At 38.1% G+C, this 23,193-nt stretch overlaps 2 protein-coding genes across 13 annotated transcripts in view; one reads left to right on the plus strand and one right to left on the minus strand.

The window, feature by feature from the left end:
- The window catches only part of ablim3 (actin binding LIM protein family, member 3), a 52,180-nt gene extending 48,130 nt beyond the window's left edge, over nucleotides 1-4,050 (minus strand). For 3 of the 8 annotated variants that reach the window (XM_043257095.1, XM_043257093.1, XM_043257092.1), the window contains exon 1: nucleotides 3,500-4,050. In XM_043257095.1, the coding sequence (XP_043113030.1) occupies nucleotides 3,500-3,512 (13 nt within the window). In that variant the 5' untranslated portion in view covers nucleotides 3,513-4,050. The remainder of the gene's footprint in view (nucleotides 1-3,499) is intronic. The other 5 variants (XM_043257094.1, XM_043257089.1, XM_043257090.1 and 2 more) reach the window with 4 other exon arrangements.
- Nucleotides 4,051-8,065: 4,015 nt separating this feature from the next.
- sh3tc2 (SH3 domain and tetratricopeptide repeats 2) lies at nucleotides 8,066-22,449 on the plus strand. 5 transcript variants are annotated; one of them, XM_043257109.1, is made up of 19 exons: nucleotides 8,082-8,237; nucleotides 10,341-10,452; nucleotides 10,832-10,930; nucleotides 11,528-11,653; nucleotides 12,010-12,137; nucleotides 12,245-12,350; nucleotides 12,438-12,581; nucleotides 13,266-13,461; nucleotides 13,627-13,700; nucleotides 13,944-14,139; nucleotides 14,455-14,588; nucleotides 14,711-14,761; nucleotides 15,130-16,848; nucleotides 17,431-17,608; nucleotides 17,711-17,861; nucleotides 18,191-18,313; nucleotides 18,434-18,584; nucleotides 18,964-19,160; nucleotides 19,627-22,449. In XM_043257109.1, the coding sequence occupies exons 2-19, from the start codon at nucleotides 10,428-10,430 to the stop codon at nucleotides 20,092-20,094; spliced, it is 4,266 nt and encodes a 1,421-aa protein (XP_043113044.1). In that variant the 5' UTR covers nucleotides 8,082-8,237; nucleotides 10,341-10,427; the 3' UTR covers nucleotides 20,095-22,449. The 5 variants fall into 5 exon arrangements, with proteins under 5 accessions (XP_043113043.1, XP_043113046.1, XP_043113044.1 ...); XM_043257108.1 differs by lacking the exon at nucleotides 10,341-10,452 and having other exon boundaries at nucleotides 8,066-8,237; XM_043257107.1 differs by lacking the exons at nucleotides 8,082-8,237; nucleotides 10,341-10,452 and adding an exon at nucleotides 8,253-10,340.
- The last annotated feature ends 744 nt before the right edge of the window (nucleotides 22,450-23,193 follow it).

Genomic DNA, 23,193 nt, shown 5'->3' on the forward strand with positions numbered 1-23,193 from the left:
CAAGGAACCTCAATCCAATTAGCACATTCAGACACTACAAGTAGTATTATTTCTTTGTAAAGCATTTTCTTTAGCATATGCCCCACAGTTATTGTACTGGATTGAGAGTGAAAAGCCACTCTGTGTCCATCTACTGGCTTTCATATCTATGTGGTCCTATAGAAAGAGCTCCATCAAAGATATTACAGCTTATATGCAAGCCAAGGGAAATGCGTGGAGAATTAAATCTTTCCAAAGGAGCTGTAGGAAATTCAATGCTGACAAGAGTTAGCATGCTGGTGCTTCTCTTTTGTTCCCAATGCTGCTAAATCATACTGGTGGGTTACACGAATGACAAATGGGTGCTGACGCTGGGCCGGACTGCACTCCAGATGGGATGAGAGTGTGTTTACGGTGCCATAGTGGGTCTACGTCTGCTGACACATTAGCTCAGATCAAATCAACTCCCAGGTAGAGCTTATGCATTATGCAGATAGATGCTACAGAGTAACATCAAGGCAGATGCATAGCATTTAATCTGGGAAGACACCATTATAACTTGAAACAGGCCATTTTTACACTTTATATCTACTACTTTTTATTTAATTTAAATAATTATTAGATTGTAAAGTTTTGAGAGTTTTGCCCACCTTGCAAAACCAAAATTTAATCGAATGACCCATTATTATATGACCTATTGTCAGTCTATTATTATATTTTTCACACCCATTGGTGAAAATCATGTTTATGGTGAAAAACAGTTTCTATGGAAATTAAATATTTGAATGGAAGGATAGTTAACCCAAAAATTAAACTTCTGTCATTAACTACTCACCTTAATGCTGTTCCAAACTCTTAAGGCCTTTTTTGGAATACAAATTATATTTATTGATATTTTCGATAAAATCGAAGAGCTTTCTAACTGTGCACAGACAGTAACACAACCACTCGTTTGCCGAAGATGAACAAAGATCTAACAGGTTTGGAATGACATGAGAGTGCTTAACTAATGACAAAAAATGTTCATTGTTCTGTGAATAATCCCTTTAAAGATTTCAATAAAGAACTTTTCGTTTTAAAACTGAACTACTGAGCAAACTTTCACTCACTTAATTCATATTCATGTGCCCTCCCTACCCACTTTTCAAATCACTCCTGCATATAATTTACCAAGCAATTTTTGTGATTAATAATGGGCTTTGTCATAATGACAGTAAATGAATCCAATGTTTTCTTTCATGAGCACGACCCACATAATAAGCTAATTCTATATGCTAATACAATGACAGTTAATTAAAATGATTTTGTTTGTTCCTAATATTGATTTATGCTCATTTTATTAACACAAACTGTCAAAAAAAAAGTGCATTCATTTTACAGAAGGCTTAAAAGAATGCTGTGATTGCACATAACGGTCGTACGGAAAGTGTTGTTGACTAGGTTTGAACCTTTAAGGCAAGTTGGGTTCCACCACATTGATCTCCACAGGGCTGGCATGACAGGACAGTGGTGACGGAGGCACTTCTGTAAATGTGTGTGCTAGCGTGTGATTGATGTGAGGGATGCCGAGCCGTGAATGCTGACACAGGAAGAGCAGAATAGGATGACTTCAGGAACCTTAGGCTAGACTCACAGCCACGTTCACTGGCTGATTGTTATGTCACTTAAATAATATTAATTTAGTCAGGCTTATACAACATGTGCCCTTGCTCTTATTTTCGAATCCTTCCAACGCCCCTGATAATAAACAATCACTATCTATCATTTACTAGAATCTCCAAGGCACAGAAACCCTTGATATTCACTCAGGAGGATCAAACGGGAGAACAACGGCAGACAGAAAGCACAGGGAATGGAAAACAGATTGAAAGAGCATTCCTCTACTCAATTGTTTGTCTGTTCTCTCAGCGGTGCAGAAAATAGAGGGCAGGTGATAATGGCAGTTGACCATAAGAAATGTAGGGAGCAGCAAATGAAGAGAGACCAAGTGACCTCAGTGTAATTGCTCGGCATTTTCACTGGCTCAAGGCAATCATGCCAAATGTAGTGTGCAACACGCCATTGTGCACAGCCACCACTCCATTCAAATGCCATATGCCTGCATGAGTGGCTACCAGGTAAGTTTGAGGCTTGATGTCAGTCGTCCAATTTGGTTGGGGCTTTCTACTTAAAAAAATATTTTAAAAAAACGCCTATTTACAAAGCAAAAATATCTGATTACGTGCATGTTCTACAAAACGCTCCAGGTCTCTTGTGGACCAAGCATGCATGTTCATTTTGCTGGTAGCTCTCCAGCTAGACCTTTTTTGCCATGAGACACAACCCGGCCACTGCACTCATTCCCTCGCCATCTGTCTGCAGCTGAAAACACTCGCTTTCCATACGGTAGCACGCTGGTAGCAAACCCATCCCCAGCTGACAGGCAAAAAGCTTTGAAAGAATGAACAAGGCAAGCTCAATTGGTTAATGTGACATTGTTTTATCAGAGTGCGCTGGTACCGTGAGCTGTGCGTCCTGAACTAAGGGGAGAATAGTAGGGGGATTAGTTCGGAGCGTTGGACACATGTGGGCAAAGCTTGTCCATCCGCTCATCAGCTGAGAATGCAATTTAGCAGCTTGCTGTAATAATGCGAACCATTTCTAATCGCAGAACAGCACGGCATTTGCCAAGTAGGTACAACAAACAGGGGGAAAAAAAAGCTCTGTGTTACCCATGGGTTACCCTTTGTTCTTAACGTTCTGCTCAACTTTTCCCATAAAAGGATCATTATGAAAAGCAGCGGTCATGCCCTTGCAACATCAGCTGACTGAATCACAAGCATCAAAAGAGAGCTGGTCACCAATATGAGCTCGTCTCCTTCTTTTAATCCGATACATTTCTACAGCATGTAATCAGTAATGATGATTTCATTACGATGAACGGATGAGAGCTGAATGAATGCATCCGAGCGTATTTGACGAGAATTGAAATAGACACTGAAGTTTTATAACATTTCTCCGCACATTTTATCTCCAAATGAACATAGGTTTGTCCGAATCGTTTTGTGCTGCCTTTTGAATTGACAGTTCGTGCAATTTCTTTCATGATCAAAGTCAGTTTCTGCAGAGATTAAAGGAGAGATTAAATCCTCCTTATCAGACCAGAGCACTGAAGGCTTATTTAAAAAGGAAAAAAAAAGAAAAATAGCAACAATAATAGCAATAAAAATAAACTTATTATTATTTTTTTTCTAAACGTCACATTGAAGTAAATGATTAACATATTTAAGAAGAAAGCATTATTATTATTATTATTATTATTATTATTATTATTATTATTATTATCCTAAATACCCGATTCAGTGAGAATGTATTTGGGACAGGTAAGGAGCAAGAGGTCAAACGCTTGAACAAGACAAATTGCTCTTATTTTACAAGGTCAAGATAAACTTTATTATTTTATCTGCTTCGATTATTTCACATTAGTGTTTCATTAGTCTTTGCAGTCAGACCAAGGTAACAATAGCAAGCATTTACTCACCACTCGTGCTCATGATGCTGAGACAATAATCCAAGAGTAAAATTTAATATCCAGACAGCAGCGGTCGCCTATTGTTCCACCGATAAAATCCAGTTATTGAGCCTCAGCTTGAAGTCAGAGTCGAACCGTTAGAGTGGAATAGAAACTCGAGGAATAATTAGCCAAAATATTAAAGCTCCTAACGTGATTGCCGGATCACAGGAGGGCAGTGATCACTTGGTAATAATGGGAACGGTGGTCTTAAAGTACTGCACCCCGTGAGCGCAGCGCTGACGACCGGCCTCAAATAAAGCGGAATGTTGCCTAGTCACATTCCATGATCTGCTGCTGTTTCTCGCGTGTAGCCTGAGATAGTGCTGAGCCGCGCTCAGTGTTGCGTACAGTGGACGAGGCGCTGTCACTGTACTCTCGCGCTCGCATCTATGGGAGCGCTCGCCGGGGTGACGTCAGCGCGCGCGGAGCGGCGTGTTTCCTCACAACATCTACTCCGCGAGCGCGCAGCGAAGCTGGGGACAGATTCGTTGATTAGAAGGCAGCGCAAGATTTTTTTTTGTCTTGTCGCCTGCGGCGGATTTGAGGTGCGAGGTCACGCGGGGGGAAAGTTGAAGGGTAGGGTGGATTTTCGCGGATTACTGCATTTACTGTATATTGATGTATAGCGCCCTCTAATGCAGAGCTAGAAAAAACACAGTGTAAATACAGCGGGCAAAATTGGCTTCATTAGGAACCCGCCAACCACGCAAAAGCGTCTTACTGTGACAATAACCCGTTTAGAGCCGAATTATGTTTTAGAAAAATACAAAAACGACATCCACGCTTGATCTCTGCTGTTTAACTGCGGCCACAAATGATGGGCAGTTCGATAATGTTCTAATAATCATCTTATATAGGTTAAATAAAACATATGGCGTTGCCAAAACAACTAACTTACAAAAACAACAACTGTAGTTCAACATAATAGAACTTCACAAATATGATTTTAAGATGAAAAATTAATGATGCTCACTTATTATTTAAGCAGCTTCTAAACTAATGATATATCATAAGTAGAATTCAAATCTAAAATTTGACTCATTAACTTAACATTAACCTAATTGTTATGGACAACGGTGAACTGAATCTTATATTAGCAAAAATGGTGGGAATGTTTTTGTCTTTGCCTATGCTTTTTTTTTTAAAACGCTTAAAAAAAAACTACCTAAAAATATCAAAACAGAGTTTCAAGCTGTTTTATAAGCAGAAATAAAAATGAGATGCTAACGTACCGATTCTCTGTTTTTTTTCTATCTCACACTAAATAGTTTTTGAAATGATTTGTTACTGAAGTACTCTCAGATCAAGGTCAGGGGAAAAAAAACTCTTACCTGGCAAATTCCAATTTATTTTACTCTTGACATACACTAGTAGTCACTCTTTCATCACTTTGCGTTTCGGTGGTTTGCGCTTATTGCACAACCTCACAAATCAATCCGGCATGCATTCTTTTGTGAAAGAAAAGTACTTTCATTCTGAATACACTGCAGTCCCCAAACAAAATAAATAAATAAAAAACCTTACGGCAGTGCCATTTAGAACAGTAAGAAATCACATTCTCAAGTTCAGTGTTTGTTCAGCACAACACAGGCTTGTAGGCCCATGAACTACACTTTGATTAATCTATTTTCTTATCTCAAATTTTTAAATCTGAAAAGTTTCGGCCTTTGGACAGGCAGAGACTGAGTAGGATTTAACAGGAAATCTCTTATTTGCAAGTTATTCTCTTTTGTGTGTCCTAACCTAAAGGCTCTCTGTGTTACAACTATTTTACTGTCATGTGTATACAGAAACAAAGGCCAAGAGGAAACGGCACAATGGAGGGATGTGACAGGAGCCCCGCACACTCTACGTTTCTTCCTCTCTCAGTCTGTCTATCTCGCTCCGGTTGCTCTCTTTGCCTCTCTCCTCTCTTTGCCTGACCATGCAGTACTCTCATTCTGACAGTCAGATATTTTGACAGGGCCATAAGGTTAGTGTCTGAGACAGACAGTGTAAGCAGTCAGCATTGTTCTGCCTGTCATAGCATCAGCATTTCTACATTCCCCTCCCATCTGTATGAGATGAGCACTTCCTAGATAAGCAGATACTCAATTTTAAACATCTCATTATTTTTTAAACCAATTTTGATCACCGGTTAGAAACCAGGTCAAATTCTAAGACAGATATCAGTTATTTGTTAAGCGTTTGCTGTTTATAACCTATAATGAAGTTATTAATTTAGCATAATTACACTGGTTGACTCAACCTGCATAATTGGGGATCATTTATGAGGTGTATTATATTATAGATGTTTGTCACAGAGTTTTATAACCTGCATAGCTTTGATTTTACAGCTTGCATATCTTGACTGGAGTGTGCACACAATGTAATCTGTACCAGGAGTACGTGTGTTGTGTGATTTTAGCGGATATCGTGGGTTGTACTGCTGGTCAGAGTTCTGGATTTACCATTGTACTGAAATATGACAGAGTCCACAACAACAGGAAGTTGCTCTTCCTTAGGGCACTGGTACAAAGGGGCACTGGAACGCAATGCCTCCCTGAACTACCCCCTCTGTGAGTTACCCTGAGGTATATTCACTAGCTAGAGCGTTATTAACCTGTTATGAGTTTTTTCTACACAACATGCTGTTTCTATGAAAAGTCCTTTAAAGGATTACCTGTCAAATATATATATATATATATATATATATATATATATATATATATATATATATATATATATATATATATATATATATACTGTATATATATGGCAAATACAGTCCACATAAAAGTACTGTAAATGTGCCAGAATTATAGGCACAGTAGTAACTGGACAGAATATACAATGCCACTCTAAAAAGAGTTATTTTAAAATTGAAAAAAAAACATCAAACCAGTTTGATCCAAAAGAAAAGAAAAAAAGTTGATCGTGGCTCCTGAGTTCACATGACTTATTCTCTCTGGATTTTTTGGGGTAAAACCTTACCTTAAACCAAAACTATGAACACAGATTAAAATGATGTATATACTAAACACAAATTTTATGTATTATGTAAACGCACAATATTTATGTATTATTTATTGATAGTGCCAGGCAAAAGTGAGCTGTTAATGAATCTCAAACCAGTTAGTGAAATGAGAATCAGATCATTCTGAGTCTGTGAATCAACCAGTTCACAAAAAAATTTAAAATAAATAAATTGTCCCCCGCTTCCAAGTTCAAATCACTGACTCGCTTTTTTCATTTTGGATGAACTATGCTTTTAAAAACAAAGTATACACTGATCGCTGAGGTATATTGAGATGGATATATTGAATATCCTTATATTTATGTAAATTATCCAAAGAGATACACTGAGTAGGGAAGTTCAACTTGAGAAGTCAATCAGTTCATTTCAGAAATTATTTATTTTGCCTTTTTGTAGATGAAAATAAAACGACAATTAATTTATGACTGATTCAATGACTTTGGATAAACTATTAATGTAATTTACAAATTAGATGTACACACTGTGATATGCTAGTTACAAAAAGCAAAGGCATTTCAAAAAGCTTTGGAACATGTGCTGCGGAGGCCATCAGCTGCTTGTCTTGTGTGCCATGTTAATGCCGTGACTACGGTTTGGGCAAATGGCCTGAGGCCTCCACCTATGTGGGGGGTTTTATTCTCTAGCACAGATGTGGCATGTAATCCATTTACCCAGACCATCTGAGACCTGTGGCAGGAATTAACCACACCTTAGTGTACATACTGTCTTCTTTCATAGTTAAGGCAGCCAGTCACATGTCTTACGCCATATATCATCTCAGGGTGACTTTTGCAATAGCTAAATAACAGTCTGTAGAACCTGGAGTCTGTTCCAAGGTTTATATTTAACCGAGAGAGAAAAGCAAGAAATGAGCCAAGGCCTTGTCTGTTATCTGACCTACTAACAAGATAAAAACCCAACAATAAGCATAGGAAATTCTTGGAAAAATAAATAATAATGATTTAAAGGAAAAAAGGAGAATTTTTAAAGATCCTTACACGCTCTAAAAGCATGATGGGAATGCTCATGCACGCGCAAACAAAAACATACTTCTGGATATGCTGTAGAAAGCACCTTTGGAATGTGAGCAAGAGGGCGTTTTTCACTGTAATGAAGTTGATAGGGACTCTAGAGGCATTTTGCTGTGTTCTATGAAAAACAAGTCAGACCAGATGGATTGCTCTCTTTTTTTCGTCAAGGAAAATAACGTGTGGAATTCCTTTCCTTTTGGTTGATTTTCAAAGAAAGGACAATTCAGTGGAATCATGAGTCTTATTAGATGAGAAGTAAAAAGATATTCTGCATTTGCTGAATCATTAAAGATTGTCTGTTTTATGGTCATCTACCATCTTATGAACTAACAGAAGAACTTCTGACCTGATCTAGAGTCCCAACAGAAGAGGGTAGTGAGAGAGCCGGGCTCAAAGAGAGAGAGAGAAAGAGAAACTGAGGGAATGAAAAAGAGGCATATCATTTAGGGGAGGAGTTTACATACTTCCCTCAGCTGAAGCTCTAAACTCATGCCACAAGGACATACACGCATACACACACACACACACACACACCCCTTGCCCTTACAAAGCGTTACAGACTATAATGGTTGGTTTTAGTCAGTTTGAAAGCAACTTTTGGCACATACTGACAGATCTATGAGGAACGAACACACTGCCCGGAGTCACCAGGACAGAGGTATGCTCTTTCTCTCTCTCTCTCTCTTTCAGTGTGCAAGTGAGCGTGTACTAGCTGTGTTAATATATATCAAGGTTTGAATAGAAGTAGGACAAGTGGTTGAGATGTAGTATATTTACTTTTTAACTAGTTACTGAGACTCCTGGTTGTCTCTACATATGTTTTAAGCAGTATACTAGTAGTATTTCAATGACTCTGTCTATTAAAATGTAGAACACTTGTATTTTTTTTATAACAATTTACCAGGTTTTTCATTAAGTATAGATTCTAAGAACTTGTTTTTTGTTCAGTTTAATAGTACCAGCATGTGCTGCTTGGGCTTAGGCGCCATTCTAAACTTAGAGTCTAAACCCTATACTCAGGTTACAAATCTACCCCGTTCTTTTCACCACACATTGAGCCAGTAACCCAAAGAAACACAGCTAACGCCACCATCTCAGACGGATAGGGCAGTTTAACCTCTTTATATCACATTTAACAGACAATGTGCTGCCAAGCTACAACAGTTCAAGCTACTTTTAAAACATTGTATGCATAGTTGTAAGCACTGACATGTGCACAAATAAATTTGTGTTTGGGCTAACTTGTAATTGGTAACTTGTGTTGTTATAACAAGTTAGCCCAAACACAAATTTTGACCTGCGGATAAACAAACATTCACAACAAGAAAATGCATTCAACTGTATTTAATCTTTTATTTTAAGAGATCATAATAAGAAAAGATATCAGATAAATATATAAAAGAAATGTCCTCAAGTAGTAAAGTCAATGTATTATTCACACACTGGGTATTCCCACAGCAAAACACTTGACTGTAGTGTTGAAGACTCAGAGAGATGCTGTATAAGAGTTATGTTGAAAAATGCCTCCTGGCTGTTTAAAGCTGCTCACAAGATCTCCACAGATTCAATTAGAATCTGACTGGGTTCTCTCTTTACAAAACATTAAGATGAGCAAGATTATTCTGTATAGATAAATACCCTCTTTGTTAAGCCCCAAGACAGAGACAGTAATGGTGACAGTGAAACACATTTAATGTAGTTTAAACAATCAGACAGCACATTAAAAAAAGATTCATCAGTGAGATTTGAGAACGCGATATAATGCAAGGATATAGCAGAGGTTACATTCTAAAAGACTGATTCTTTGCATTCTTACTGAAAACTGATTCTTACTGAAAACTCAGTATTGCTCAGTTAACACAATTGCCCTACAAATCAGTTTCCAACCGGGAGACCAGCAAACTTCTAAGAGAGCAGTGAAAGGAGCATAAAATGGTAAACTGATTATTCTTCCTCTCAACATCTGATGATGTAAAACGTTTGCCAAATTCAGAGATTATTCTTCATTCTTGCTTTAAAAAGCTTACAGAGTAGATGAACAGACCAGGCAGCAAGTTTGTCCTAAAGAATGTCTTAATTTTCTAGGATAATAAACAAGTTTGGTACATATTTATTTATTTGATTCTATTAAATGAGCAATACATTAAAATCATTATGAGCGAGTAGTATTTACTCCTCATTACATTCAGTCTATCTTTGCACTGATAGAAACCTTAACCTTAAGAGTGGTGCAATTTTCTGAGAGCCAGACATGTTAGAATGGCCAACCTCGAGCTATCCCCCCTAATATTATGTCTAGTACAAAAGTGAAATTTAGTTCCAGCAAATAAAAACAATGCTTACTTGCTATAAGCAATGGCCTTTAATTCAGTGGGCCTTTTGTCCCCGGATGCCAGCGATGTGAGAATGCTGCTGCTCACTTTCCACAAGAACCCCTGGCACAGAGAGGCACTGACCAGCCCACACAAACATGCCAGCAGTGCTTCAGCGTGCTTCACTCATCTGCCGAGTGGACGCAGAGAGGAAAGGGGAGAGTACAGAATAGATGGAAGTTAGAAATGAGCAGTAGAGAGAGTGCGGTTTATGCAGGAGACGAAAATGGAAAGGAAGAGAGAGGGAGAGGAGTGACTCCATCGATAAGTGGATCTATCGTCAAGCGGGGCAGTACTGAACCTGAGATTGAAGCTGGCCGTGTACGTCATGGCATGCTGCTGCTGCTGCTGTCCGATTCCGTGCCTCAGAAACTGCTTCTTGTTTTCAGGTTGGTCCCACCCTGGCTTTCATAGATTTTTGCCATGAGAAGAGAGAGTAACTTTCCCAGGGAGACATCACAGTGTTTCTGTCAGTCATGGGTAATAGATTTACCCATGAAGGTAATGCAGGATGTGTACTTCCCTTAGGAGTGCAGTCTGTGTGTCTTGTTATTGTGCGTAATGCTGTGATTGCCTATTGTGACTAATTACGTACTGTTGTCGCTGTGTGAGTTACTGGTAAATTGTTTTGCTGCTTGTGTGATTTCAGATTGTTTGCTATCGGCTGTTGACTAATATCTAGCAAATATGTCCTGTCATGACAGAAGATTGTATCAGTTTGAAAGTACATTAGGGTTTGTAATGCAAATGTCAGGTCAATTCAGTATGAGGGTTAATGGTGTTTTACCATGCTTGTTTCTGTTTGCATGCGCACACTCCCTCTCTTGACATATAGCTAATTTAATAACACTCCCCTAAACATCACCCTCCCTTTCAATAGCGATATCACCCGCTGAGTTTGATGCCTTATGGAATGACCCTCCATACGCTTTAGCAGCCGTCAGTGAGCTCTTTTCGCCCAATGACGCCATGACAGCTGGTAAGAGGATTTCTTGAGTCAAGCATGAGTGTTTCAGAAAAAAAGTCTAGTACAGAGTTTACATGATTCTATTATAAATGTACCTTGTGTTTTATAAATTTTACTAAACAACCATTTGAAACATCCTCTCTTTTTAATGCAAATCTGGAAAGCTCATACCAACTCGGAGATGAGGAAGAAGCTATTATTTAAGCCATCTGGCTGATATTTATAGAGCCATTATGATATGGCTTGCACTTCCTGTTTATGTCCACAACTTTATGAGTTTGTAAACACATCTTGGATATTCTTATATCTACAAACATGCTAATTAGTACTAACTGTATCATGTTTTTTAACAAGGAAGTATTGTATATGGTGATAACCATACATATTCAAACATGGGAAGTGCATTCTGAAAAGGGAACTTTATGTCCTTAATTATTCAGTAATTCATCAGCCATTCTGTGTGACTTTTCTATAAGTTTACAGATTGATCATAAACTTAATCATGCAGTAGTTATGAGGTACTATTTAAATTCACTGAACTACATACCAAATGCAATTGTGTTCTGTAAAGCTCTGTTGACCCCAGTTTCCTTTGTTTTGCCATTGGAGATGAGGAAGCAGAGGCTGAGGCCGAGGTGGAGGCAGAAGGCATAAGCAGAGAGATTTACTGGAGGAGGAAGGAAACATTCAGCGGAAGCAGCACAGTATCTTCAGCAGGAGAACGCTTCTCTCCAGGTATCTGCATCATGGATCTCTGTGTCCCGTAGACCTGCGTGGAAATAATGGCCTCTATCTCCATAATGGCCTTTAATGGCTACACTTGTTAAGCACACTCTCACAACTAATGCCAGACTTCCTTAATGTGTACACTTGCTCTAATGGTATGCCTTTAGTGATGTGGTCGCTGATAGTGCTGTTTCTGCAAAAAAAAAGGAAAAAACATGTTTAAGTATACTACTACTGTAATACTGTATAACAATAAATCACATGCAACATCGCTAGAGCATCCCTGTTAATGGTAATGCTGTTGATCGTAGATATCGGTTTCTTTGTGGTGGATACTTAACTTCATTGCCTTTTGCTTTTTGCAGATGTCATTTTGTTGTTTAGCGGTAAGCGACGATCTGGTGTAACACCTGACGGTGAGCTTCAGGAGGCATTACGAACCAGACTCCGAGTAGTTGAAAGCAACAGCCAGGATGTTGTGCAACTCTTCAAGGTCAGACACAGAAGTATTCATACAAAACATGCACTGGCACCACTGATGAAATTATTACTATTGATTACATAGTCTTCTTTAAGTGACTGCTGATACTGTCCACACAGGATCTGTCTGCAAGACTAGTGTCTGTTCATGCTGAGAAAGACAGCTTTGTCATCACCTTTAAGACTGTCGAGGAAATTTGGAAGTTCTCTACCTACCTGGCACTCGGTTAGAGTCAATTGAACCAACTTTCTGGTACTTCTACAGTAAAAATCCTTAAATCTTATTTTAACAAGCATTGCTGTTGTATTCTAGGATATGTAGCAAGATGTCTTGAGAACTTTCTCTGTGACCAGTCATTCTGGCTGGACCCTGCATTGCTAAGTGATGTGGAGATCTGTGTAACAGTGGATGAAGACCACTTGGCTACACTCTATTTAGGACTCCTGCTACAGGAAGGTAACAAGCCTCCACAACAAAATCACCTGTGAACACACACTTAACTGACAAATTGACAGGACAATCTCTGCACATCTCTGCTCTGTTCTAAAGTACACTTTTGAAGCATTGCTATTTAACCAATTCAAAAGTCACAAACGTTAAAAACAAGTTTGGGTAAAAATGTGAACAGACTGAAATCTTATTTTCAAGGAGAGGAGTTTTTAGTGAAGTCTCAACATTTCCTGGAGTTTGTTTACAAACTATCCTACTTCTAAGAAATGTGTTACAGTGTAAACCACCTCTTTCATCCCAAGTCTCTCTCCTGTAAATTCATAGCCTAGCATAGATTATTAAATCCAATTAGACCAGTAGCAAGGCATTCATAAATGACTAGATTCTATTTTAAAACTTGACCTGCTGTAGTTATATTGTATACTAAGACCAGCTGAAAATGAAAAGTTGTGATTTTCTAGGCTTATATGACTAAGAACTATATTCCCATTCCAGCATAATAATCAAGGAAGTTTGCTGCCATTCCATGGTCACAGCACTCTTCAAAAGTTACACTTTTGTACCTTATTTAAACCAAAGGGTTTATACTGTAGTAATACCGTAAAAGTACATTTTCAAAGGATGTCACCTCAGTGACAGCTTGTGTACCATTGTGTACATGGGATATGAAGATTTTCATTATTGTTTTAGGTGCATTCTTTGCCAAGACTTTATACAACAGTGATTGCAAAGAGGAGGAAGAAGAGCTGACCTACAAGAGGAATGACCTGGTGATGGTTAAAGACATAGGACAAGAGGCTGTATGGGAGGGTACACTGTTGTCTACGGGCCAACATGGTCTAGTGCCTGTGCATGATATGCAGCCTCTGCCTTATCCATTTTATCAGTACGTGACACTGATTTTCTAATCTCACGCAAATATGGGAGGTTTTTTTGGGAGCTGAAAAGAATAGTAACAACAGATTTGTCTGCCTCAATGACTACTTCTGTTCTACACTTGTTCTCATAAAAAAAAAAAAAACACACTTATTTCAAGTATTTTTTTTTCTAGGTGGTTCCTTAAGAAATATCCTGGAAATGCCGGAGGGATTCCAGTTACAGAAGGCCTCTTCAATCATCCTGCTGGTGAGATTCTAGATACTAAGTATCTTGAAAACCAATTGTCAATATAACCCATAAAATTAATATTTAGAATTCAGTCAACAGAATGTGTGACATGCTGTAACGTATCACAAAAAATGTGTCCCTCCTTTCAAATATCTGGCTTACAGTTAGACAACTGCAGTGGAATAAATTTGGCCAATACATAAAAGATAAAATACTCACTACATAAAACAAATTAAAATTTAATTTTTGCTTCCCTTTCAGTGGTGGGGACTTGTGTAGCAGTGGTGGACCATTACCCAGTGGTTAAAGATGAGTTGCACTTATGCAAGGGAGACATAATTAAGATTGAGGGATTTCTTTTCAATACTCTGAACATGTTCATAGGAAGACACCTCACCAGTGGAGAGATAGGATTTGTTCACAAGGCCAGTGTAAAACCTCAGAGTATTGAGCCTCTGTAAGTAAACAGTTCAACTATTTATATTCATAGACTTAGCATGTGTTCAAATGAATGACCTTCTCTTCATTTTGTAAAACCATTAATCTATAATATAATTATATATGTGCCTCTCGACAATACTAACATACCAATTGAAAGCGACCAGCTGGCAAACGCTATTTTATTCTGCTGACCTTTGTGAATGTGCCTCTGTCTAGCTGTGGGTGATGAGGGTGATGGAAGGGGGGCTAGTAGAGTTATGTGATGATGTGATGAAGCTATCCGAATGAGAGTCATGTGGCTGATAATGTTGTCTTTGTTGGCTTTGCACAGTGATGGACAATTGGTCTTTCTCAGTGAGGAGGAAAGGGCGGCCCTGTCTAAACTTAACCCCTGCTTTGAGCCCAGCCAGTCTGATGTACTTGAAAATCTCTTCTCCACAGACATAAGCACTGTGTATAGACTGGGTAAGAGATGAAACATTGTTTCTCTGGGAGACCCCAAATAATGTTTAAATAAAGATAGTTCATATTCAATAAAGGGTTGAATACATTAGGTTGAGAAATGTTCTTACTCTTTCACACTGCAGATAGACTTGATGACTCTGATTTCACTTACATAAGAAATCATCCAAAGTCAGGTAAGCCCCTTTTTAAGTCTCTTCTTTCAAAATTTTGCTACATTCTTTTATCACAGCTGTCTTACTACAACTTCAAGATGTATGGAATTAACAATTAACAATCACCAATTTTGTTCTTCATTTAATCACATAGTCAAACCTTGCCCATTTTCTTTTCCTTCCTACAAAACTAATTATTTTTAATCAATATATTCTTTTTAAACAATATATAATAAATTAGGGTTGCAAAAAGGTTAAACAATTTTACTAAATTTTGGAAACGCTCAAGATATTTTAAAAAACAAATTTTCCAATCTTTTATTTGGAAATGTTACACCCATTTGCAACTCTATGTACAATCACCAATTCTGACATTGTGTAATCTGCAGAGCAGAAATCTTCAGTGGATCAAAGAAAAAGCACCATATCTGAGAAAAGTGATGCAACTCCCTACCACTCGTCCCCACGGCAGTCATTCTGTGCTTCTCGGAATAATCTGGACCGGGACTCTGAGGTCTTCTCCTTCAGCCTGGAGGACACCTTTAGAGAAATGGATGAATATGAGGAAGACCCTCCAAATTTCATGGATGAGGGTATCTGGGAGGCTGATGAAGCCGAAAGATGTGACCCAATCTTGACCCTTCTAAATTTGGAATATTTCCAGGACACATTTCAAACTCTTTACGACCTCTCCTACTCTTTCCTGGACACTTTCTTCCATGGCCTTCCAGAGGAAGAGGTGCTTCAACATTTGGAAAACTTGCGAGAAGGAGCTAAGAAAGGCAGGATGCTCTGGGCCCACCGGCGAGCCTGCTTCCTTCTTGGTCGGCTATGTGCCAAGAAATTGAAGTACTCACAAGCACGAGTGTACTTTGAGGAGGCTCTAAAGGTCCCTGTAAATGGTTTTGATGACAAACCTCTTTTGATTGCCCTGTATTCCAATCTCACTGCTGTTTACCTCAAACAGAAGATGATGGACAAGCTACCATTAACCCTAGATAAGGCAAGTGCTCTAATTACGTGCCTTCCTTGTCACAACTTCTGTTCTGTGGATGAGTTTGAGCTGCTCAAACCAATCATGCGCAAAGCCATAATTGAAAAAGACAAGTACCTAGAAGCACGGACGTGCTACCTCTCTCTCTGTCTCTTTCTCCGTCTGAGAAAAATAGAGGATGCATTACCTTTTGTAGAGAGACTTCAGTTCCTTACCATAACTATGTCTGCGGAAGAAGGGAGGCCAGTTGCCCCTGTTGATCTCAACTGGATGTTGTGCAGGCTTTATCATAAAAAGTATTTGCCCTACCTCACGCTAGCTTCTTTAAGTTTAGACTCAGGGCAAGAGCATTCCTTGGATGATGCATTCCAGAAAATTGAACTCTTTATCAAAAACTCAGTTAGGCTTAATCCTCACTGGAAGGAAAGTACTTCAGTGCTTCCGGCACAGGTGGTGGTCTACCTTCAACAGGCCTTGTCAATAGCTAGTCAAGGGGAAGACTTTAAGACTCAGAGGGACCTGTGCCTATGCCTGGCTAGTGTTTACCAGCAGCATGGAGCTTTAGAGAAGGCCGTGCCCTTTGCCCAACAAGCAGCACAGACTGGAAGTCAAATTAATGAAGAGGAGGGCTTTGAGGCATCTGTACTGCTGGCCTGGCTATTGGTGCTAACGGAGGAACCCATGCAAGCTCAGAATACTCTGCAACCTATGCTTAAGTCTTTGGATAAAACAGACAGTCCAACACAGCGTGGTGTAGTGTACAACCTCCTAGCCTTATGCCTCCGGAAACAGGGCAGAGTCCAGGAGGCAACAAGAAACTTTTATTGCGCTCTGCAGATCTCCAGAGAGAATGGAAACAAGCGTAATGAAGCACTAGCATTGGCTAACTTGGGCTGCTTGTCTCTATCTGTTGGGGCTTCGGGCCTAGCAGAGTGTTTTTTGCTCAATTCCCTGCACCTATTCCAGTTTCTCTCAGAGAGCCCAGCAGATCAGGAGCATGTCCAGGCTTTGCTTTGGCTTGGCAGGAGCTACAAGGATAGGGGAGGGAGTCAGGAAGTCAGAATATGCTTTGAAATGGGCCTCCTTATTGCTATTAGTGCCAACAATCTGCATAGTAAGTAAGAATTGACTTTTCTGGATTGCATCCAAAATTGTTGCATCTTTACCTGATACCAGTAGTGGTCTCAGAAAGTATTTGGACTCTTAAGCCACAATTAAAATGTCTAATTATATTTGTATCCTATAAAAAAAAAAAAAAAAAAAAAAAAATATATATATATATATATATATATATATATATATATATATATATATATATATATATATATTCTATATCAATTCTAAATTTTGAACACTTTATGGTTGTCAGACATTGTGGAGCATGTTTATTATTATTATTATTATTATTATTATATTAATCATAATTATGACAAACTACGCTTGGTGGTTATGCCGCTAGGGCACTTGGTTAATCCTGAGTAAAGACATTATAATTAGTTTTTAAAAGTTTATTTTTAAATATAATAATTTAAATATAATAACATTTTAAATATAATTCGATTAAACATGCTTAAGTGTGACTTAAGTGTCCAACAGTGTCTAACTACTTTTTGGGATCACCTAATAGATTTAAACTTTTTGTTTGTCACAAAATATAAGGTATAAGAATTAAAAAACAACCTCCTTTCAAATGTAGGTCAAATGGCTGTGGCAAAAGTTCTAAGTCAGCATTACGCTGACTTGCTGCTGTATGGACAGTGTATTGTTTACTATGAGCACTGCGTAGGGCTGTGCAGAATGCTAAAGAATAAACAGCTGGAAGGAGAGTACCTGGAACTTCTCAGCAACCTCTATCTCTCACTCAACACTGAGAAGTAAGGGTAACTTTAAGCATTATTGCCAATACTTTGACACTTGATCCAATGAATCAGCAAATTAAAGTATAATTTGCTAAAAAAACAACAACAACTTTGCAGGTCATCAAGGAAGTCTCTTGATTATTCAAAGCAAAGTTTAAGGATCTCCATAGACTTGGGGAAAAAACAGGAAGAGTCTGAGACATGGCTTCAAGTGGGCCGTATCTACTATCTTATCCATGAAGATGAACTGGCTGACATGTACCTACAGGTAAAAAAATAAAATAAAAAAGCAATACAGATTGTTGCGAAAGGAGTTAGTTAATTATTGATTAGCATTAACTTTTTTTTGCATATGCACTTGAAAGAGTATGTTAACAATTGTTTTTGGTCTGTGGTAAAAGCATCTGTCCACTTTATATTAGGTGGCAATATCTACTATATACTTTTTATAAAATAATGTATGTGTTGTTTATATGTTGTATTTTTAAAATTTAAATATAATGTAAAACATGTATGTAGACAATAAATAACAACTGATAACAGCTGATTAATTTAAATGTAAACTATAACTAAACATAATTAAACAACTGTCTACAGGCTGCAGTAAAGACAGCCCTGAGGATGAATGACCCATGCTTTGCTATGAGTATTTATGAGGAAGCAGGAGATGTGTTCTTCAAAGGACACAGAAATCAACTGGCTGCACTACCATTTTACAGGGTAGGCCTCACCTTGGGTATAAAATAGATGTTACCAAGACAGTTTGATATCTGTCAAGGAAACCATGCTGAATCACATGGTAATCATCTGAATCTATCTGCTGTTTTTGCAAAACAATAGGATGGGAGTTTGCCATTTGCACGCAGCATAAAGGATGTACACTCAGAGTTCAGACTACTGAGCAAACTCACAGAGCTCCTGATGAAGCAGAAGCAGTACGAAGAGGCACTGCAATACGCCACACTCGCTGTGCAGGTCAGCGCCACAACTGGTAAGACCTTAATACTCCTCAGTTTAAAAAAAGCTTTAGCTAACCCTGGAAATTTTATTTACTGTTTAGCAAATTTTCACTATGAATCATGTGAAATTATTTTATTATTATTATTAATAATAATGAAAGCCAGTTTGACTGCACCCTTTGCTTTTAGAGCTTATCCTAGGTTGCCCCCTGCTGGAGACACATGTCCCCTACAGCATAAATCATATTAGATTTCAACATGAAATATTTTTTTATGTTATGTTCTTACATGTTTTTATTGATTATAACTTGCTATTTATTCTCAAAGATGAAATACTTTCCTGAAAGGAAAAGCAATAACCAGACAAAGTCTGGCCATTTTAATATTAAGTGCTATGTGCATTTCTTACAGGTGTTCCTCTGAATGAAAGAGCATCCTTCCACCGTCTTGCATCAGTGTACTTCTCTTTAGGGAAGTATGAGATGGCCGAGAACTATTACCTGAAGTCTCTTTCGCTCTGCCCCAGTGCACTTGAACATGCCATTGAAATTCGGTACTATGTTAAAGTGTACTGCAGACTGGCTGATCTGACCCTATACAGATTAAAGGTGAGACTCATACCCCCGGTTTCACAGACATGGTTTAAGGCTAGTCCCAAACTAAAATGCACGTTTGAGCTTTCTCAACTGAAAATATCTTGCTGTGACATATCTTAAAATATGTCAGATCCATTGTTCTGTCTCAAGATGCACACGTGTAACGTTTTTATAAAAGCTGATTAAACATCTTAATTTAACTAAGGCCCAGTCCTGTCTAACGTAAGTGTGCAACATGTTTTCGCATGCAAAAATGAAGAAATAAATAAAGAAATAGAAAAATATGCTATCACCTACACATTTTTTTTAAACTTTATATGAATGTGATGTTTCATCTTTTCTGAGAAACTTTCTGTACATATAAACACAAGTTGTGCGAAATCGGTGAAAGAGGTCCAACGTATCTACAAAAATAAATTTAACAGCATCATTCAGAGTAACTGTTGAAGAACGCTATGTTTACTTTTTCTGCCTTTAGGATGCGTTCGATGCCATGGGCTACTTCCACTTAGCCCTGGCGTCAGCTCTGGAAGACAAAGAGAGCCTAAGCACACTGTACATAATCTACATGAAGCTTGCAGAGATCCATGCCAACTACATACCCGATGCCGACCTGAGTAAAAGCTACATGGAAAGAGCGCAGAGTTTAAGGAAGGAACTAGCAGGATACACAGACTCCAGTGACACAGAAGAAGCACACCATCAGGACCCAGCTGAGGCAGAACCTGACACTCACACCAAAGACCAGTCAGACTCCAGCAGTGGCACTAGTACTCTAACCGAGTCCAGCATGACCAACAGCAGCCTCACAATCAATGCAGAGTCTGAGCACATACTCTCTAACGGAGCCCAGAAAGCTGACCCGAATACTAACGCATCTGAGGAAACGGACGCAGGGCCTCCTGAACAAACCGATCCAGAGACTAGCAGTCTGAAGGAAGCTTGATCGTTGTATTGTGAATCAGACCCAAATTTACTTATTTTAAGACCAGCGATAAGACTTTTTCTTTTCCTTTTGTCAAATGTTTTGTCAAAATTCTATAATATATTTTCTATTAGAGTTCCAAAGTGAATTTAAAGATACTGCATAATTGTAAATGAATTTTTATATTTGTAAATATGATTGTTTTTTGTTTGTTTGTTTGTTCCTTTTTTTTTTTTTTTTTTTTTATCTGTCTACCCTCCCTAAGGGCTCTTAAAACGTTTACTTAATTAAAACTTAAGAAATTCTGTTAACATCCATGGCCAAAATACTGATTCTATGGCATGTGCATGATCACAAAAAGTTTTAATCTTACCTCGAACGGACTTGCTTGATTATCAGTTAGGCCCACAGCCTGTATGTATTTATGTATGCATTTTAATGAAGTCAGAGTTATCTTGGCACTTGAAACAAACTTCTTAAACGTCAAACCTAACCATTAAACATCATCTTAACTTTAAACACAGACGGCCTCTCCGGATAGGCCTCATTCATTCGTACACTCATTCATTAACCACTTATAGATCGTAAGCCTGAAATGCCCATAAAAGAGTTTTCATGAAGAGCTTATACATGAGTCAGAAAGATATGTACTGTATGGTTACGCATCTTTTGACTCTATCGGTTGTATCGTCTTAAAACTCAGCTGTTGAAGCGTACACTCAATAAATAATTGTGTTGTACTAGCATTATCCTCCACTAGAGGGAAACATTGGCTATGTAATTCATTGCACTTCCGTGATTAGGCTGACAAAAAGCTGGATTTTATTGATTAAAGTAACGTCCTTAATTTGAATATATTAAAATGTGACGTTCTTTTGAAATATTTTCTCTGGATACATGTCTAAATCGATCATCATTTAGTAATGTTGTTAATGACATAGATGATTATAATAAACCTTTCTTCTGAACGCGGAAGTTCCACGTGATTCAAACCGGAAGTCAGCTTCATCGTGAGTGAGTGTTATAATTAATTAACTTTAATTTTTTTTATTGACTTTGTTTTCTTAAGAGGCATCTCTCTCTCTCTCTCTCTCTCTCTCTCTCTCTCTCTCTCTCTCTCTCTCTCTCTCTCTCTCTCTCTCTCTCTCTCTCTCTCTCTCGAACAAAGAATATCACAGGCCCTCTTACCCTGCTGTGTTAAAGCTTCTTTTTTATTTTAATATGAATTTTAATATTTAAACTGTCTTTTCACTGCATGTGTTATTTCTGATGCTGTACTGATATGGTTTTACAGTAGTGTTAATTATTATTGTGTGCACATCTTGGGAAAAATATGGTCTTTTAAGCCTTTTATGCGTTACATATTCAAATGAAAGTCCTAATGATGATTTTTGGCATTCAAAAGATACACAACTGTCATTTATAAAATGTCATTTTAAAGGACCTGACACTTCACTGTACTTAATCATTTAAGCTTCATTGGTCCTAAATTGCACTGAAACCTAATTACCTTAGAAATTATTTATCCAAGGGACATTCGTAAAGTTACAAATGAAACATCCCATTTTGCCTCATTTAATTAAAGCCATCCTTTTCAGTATATCTCATAATGAGTACGTGGCTAACTCACCCTGGTAAATATCATGTTTTCATAATTTTAGCCAACAAATAATGTATTCCAGGCACAGAGAGAGGGCTAAAAGCTTTCTGAAGGGACTTGGTTAAAAAGTGCTTTTCATCAGGCTTCAAATTAATAGGAACATTAAGTTCTTAATGAATTTCTGCGCTTTCTGCCACTGTAATGCAGTGTAAGGTCCAACTCCCACACCATCCGAGCTTTGAAACCAGAATGCAGGTCGTTCGTTCTCAAACACCTCCAATTATCAGCACTCACTGCGCTATATGAAAACTTTCTCTCAGTAATTGTTTTAGTGGATGGGAGTCATTTCGACCTGGCACATACAACATGCAGAGTGAATTGGATACCCAGCTGAGTAAAAGGCTGAATTGCAACCAAGCTAGTGCTGTGTACCGGCTCCAAGTGCCTGCATCAATCATGCATACTGCAGCTGAATATTCACTATTCACGAAATTATGTGAAAAAAGACTTTATGCTACATTTTATTACTTTTTTTTACATTATGCATATCAAGATTTGCATGTGAAATATAATTTGTCTCATGATCCTTTAGAAGTCATTCTAATATGCCTTTTCTGTGCTTTGTTATTAGTGATACACAGTTATGGTTCTGATTGTTGAAAATTGTTTTGCTGCTTAGTATTTGTCTGTAAAAACTTATATTTGGTGTAAAGTATTATCCGTTGTTACTTTCTTTTTTTACTGTATTTTGGATTAAATAATTGCAGCTTTGGTGAGCATAAGAGACTTCTTTCAACAACTTAAAAAATTGTAATTAGTCCTATTCCAAACAGTATAAAAATAGGGCTGTAGTTAAATCACACTACTGACTGTCCTCACTAATCTCAAGCATGCTCATGCTTTATGACAGCAGGTATTTCGGTGAGGTGTCATGGACTGATAAACTAAGTTAAAGACTTCAAATAAAGCTCTGGAGACAGGTTCTCCTCTAATGAGCCGCAGTTGGTTTCCAATAAATTTCTTACTCCATATTAGTGCAGCGTGCCTCTTATCACTGTATGCCAGGGCTGTCTCACTCCATAAACCACAGCCAGAGATACGCAGAGCCTTACCTTTAGCTGTGGATCAGTTGATTTCCACTGATCTCGAAAAAACGAAAACATGCACCGTGTGATTTTATTTGAATGTTACTGATTAAAAAAATGGAGGGACCCAGTAAAATATATGTGGGAGAATGTTGGATTTGTCACAGTCTGCTTCTAATGAACTTGAGTGGAGAGGAGGAAAAACATATTAGCAACACACTGAACGGCTGTTGATTCCTGGGGGAAATCAGCATTGTTTCTTTGCTTGTAATGGCTACCAGGAGGATGCTAATTACATCTTAACGGTGACCCCTTGCTTTTAAGTTCATTGAGCACTCATTATGATTAGCTATAGTCATTATAGACCTCATCCGTGTTTTATCATCTGCAGATAAGGTTTGCAGTTCAGCTGATCGTGTGTGTGTGTGTGGAAGG

This window comes from Puntigrus tetrazona, chromosome 14 (genome assembly GCF_018831695.1).
Source record: "Puntigrus tetrazona isolate hp1 chromosome 14, ASM1883169v1, whole genome shotgun sequence".
Classification (NCBI taxonomy): domain Eukaryota; kingdom Metazoa; phylum Chordata; class Actinopteri; order Cypriniformes; family Cyprinidae; genus Puntigrus; species Puntigrus tetrazona.

What these genes read in the sequence shown, in the direction of transcription:
- sh3tc2 (XM_043257107.1), top strand. Translation starts at nt 10,280, where the DNA reads ATGGCATGCTGCTGCTGCTGCTGTCCGATTCCGTGCCTCAGAAACTGC. An exon ending in CTGCCTTATCCATTTTATCA is followed by an intron (nt 13,462 to 13,626) that starts GTACGTGACACT and finishes TTTTTTTTCTAG; the next exon opens with GTGGTTCCTTAAGAAATATC. An exon ending in CCTCTTCAATCATCCTGCTG is followed by an intron (nt 13,701 to 13,943) that starts GTGAGATTCTAG and finishes CTTCCCTTTCAG; the next exon opens with TGGTGGGGACTTGTGTAGCA.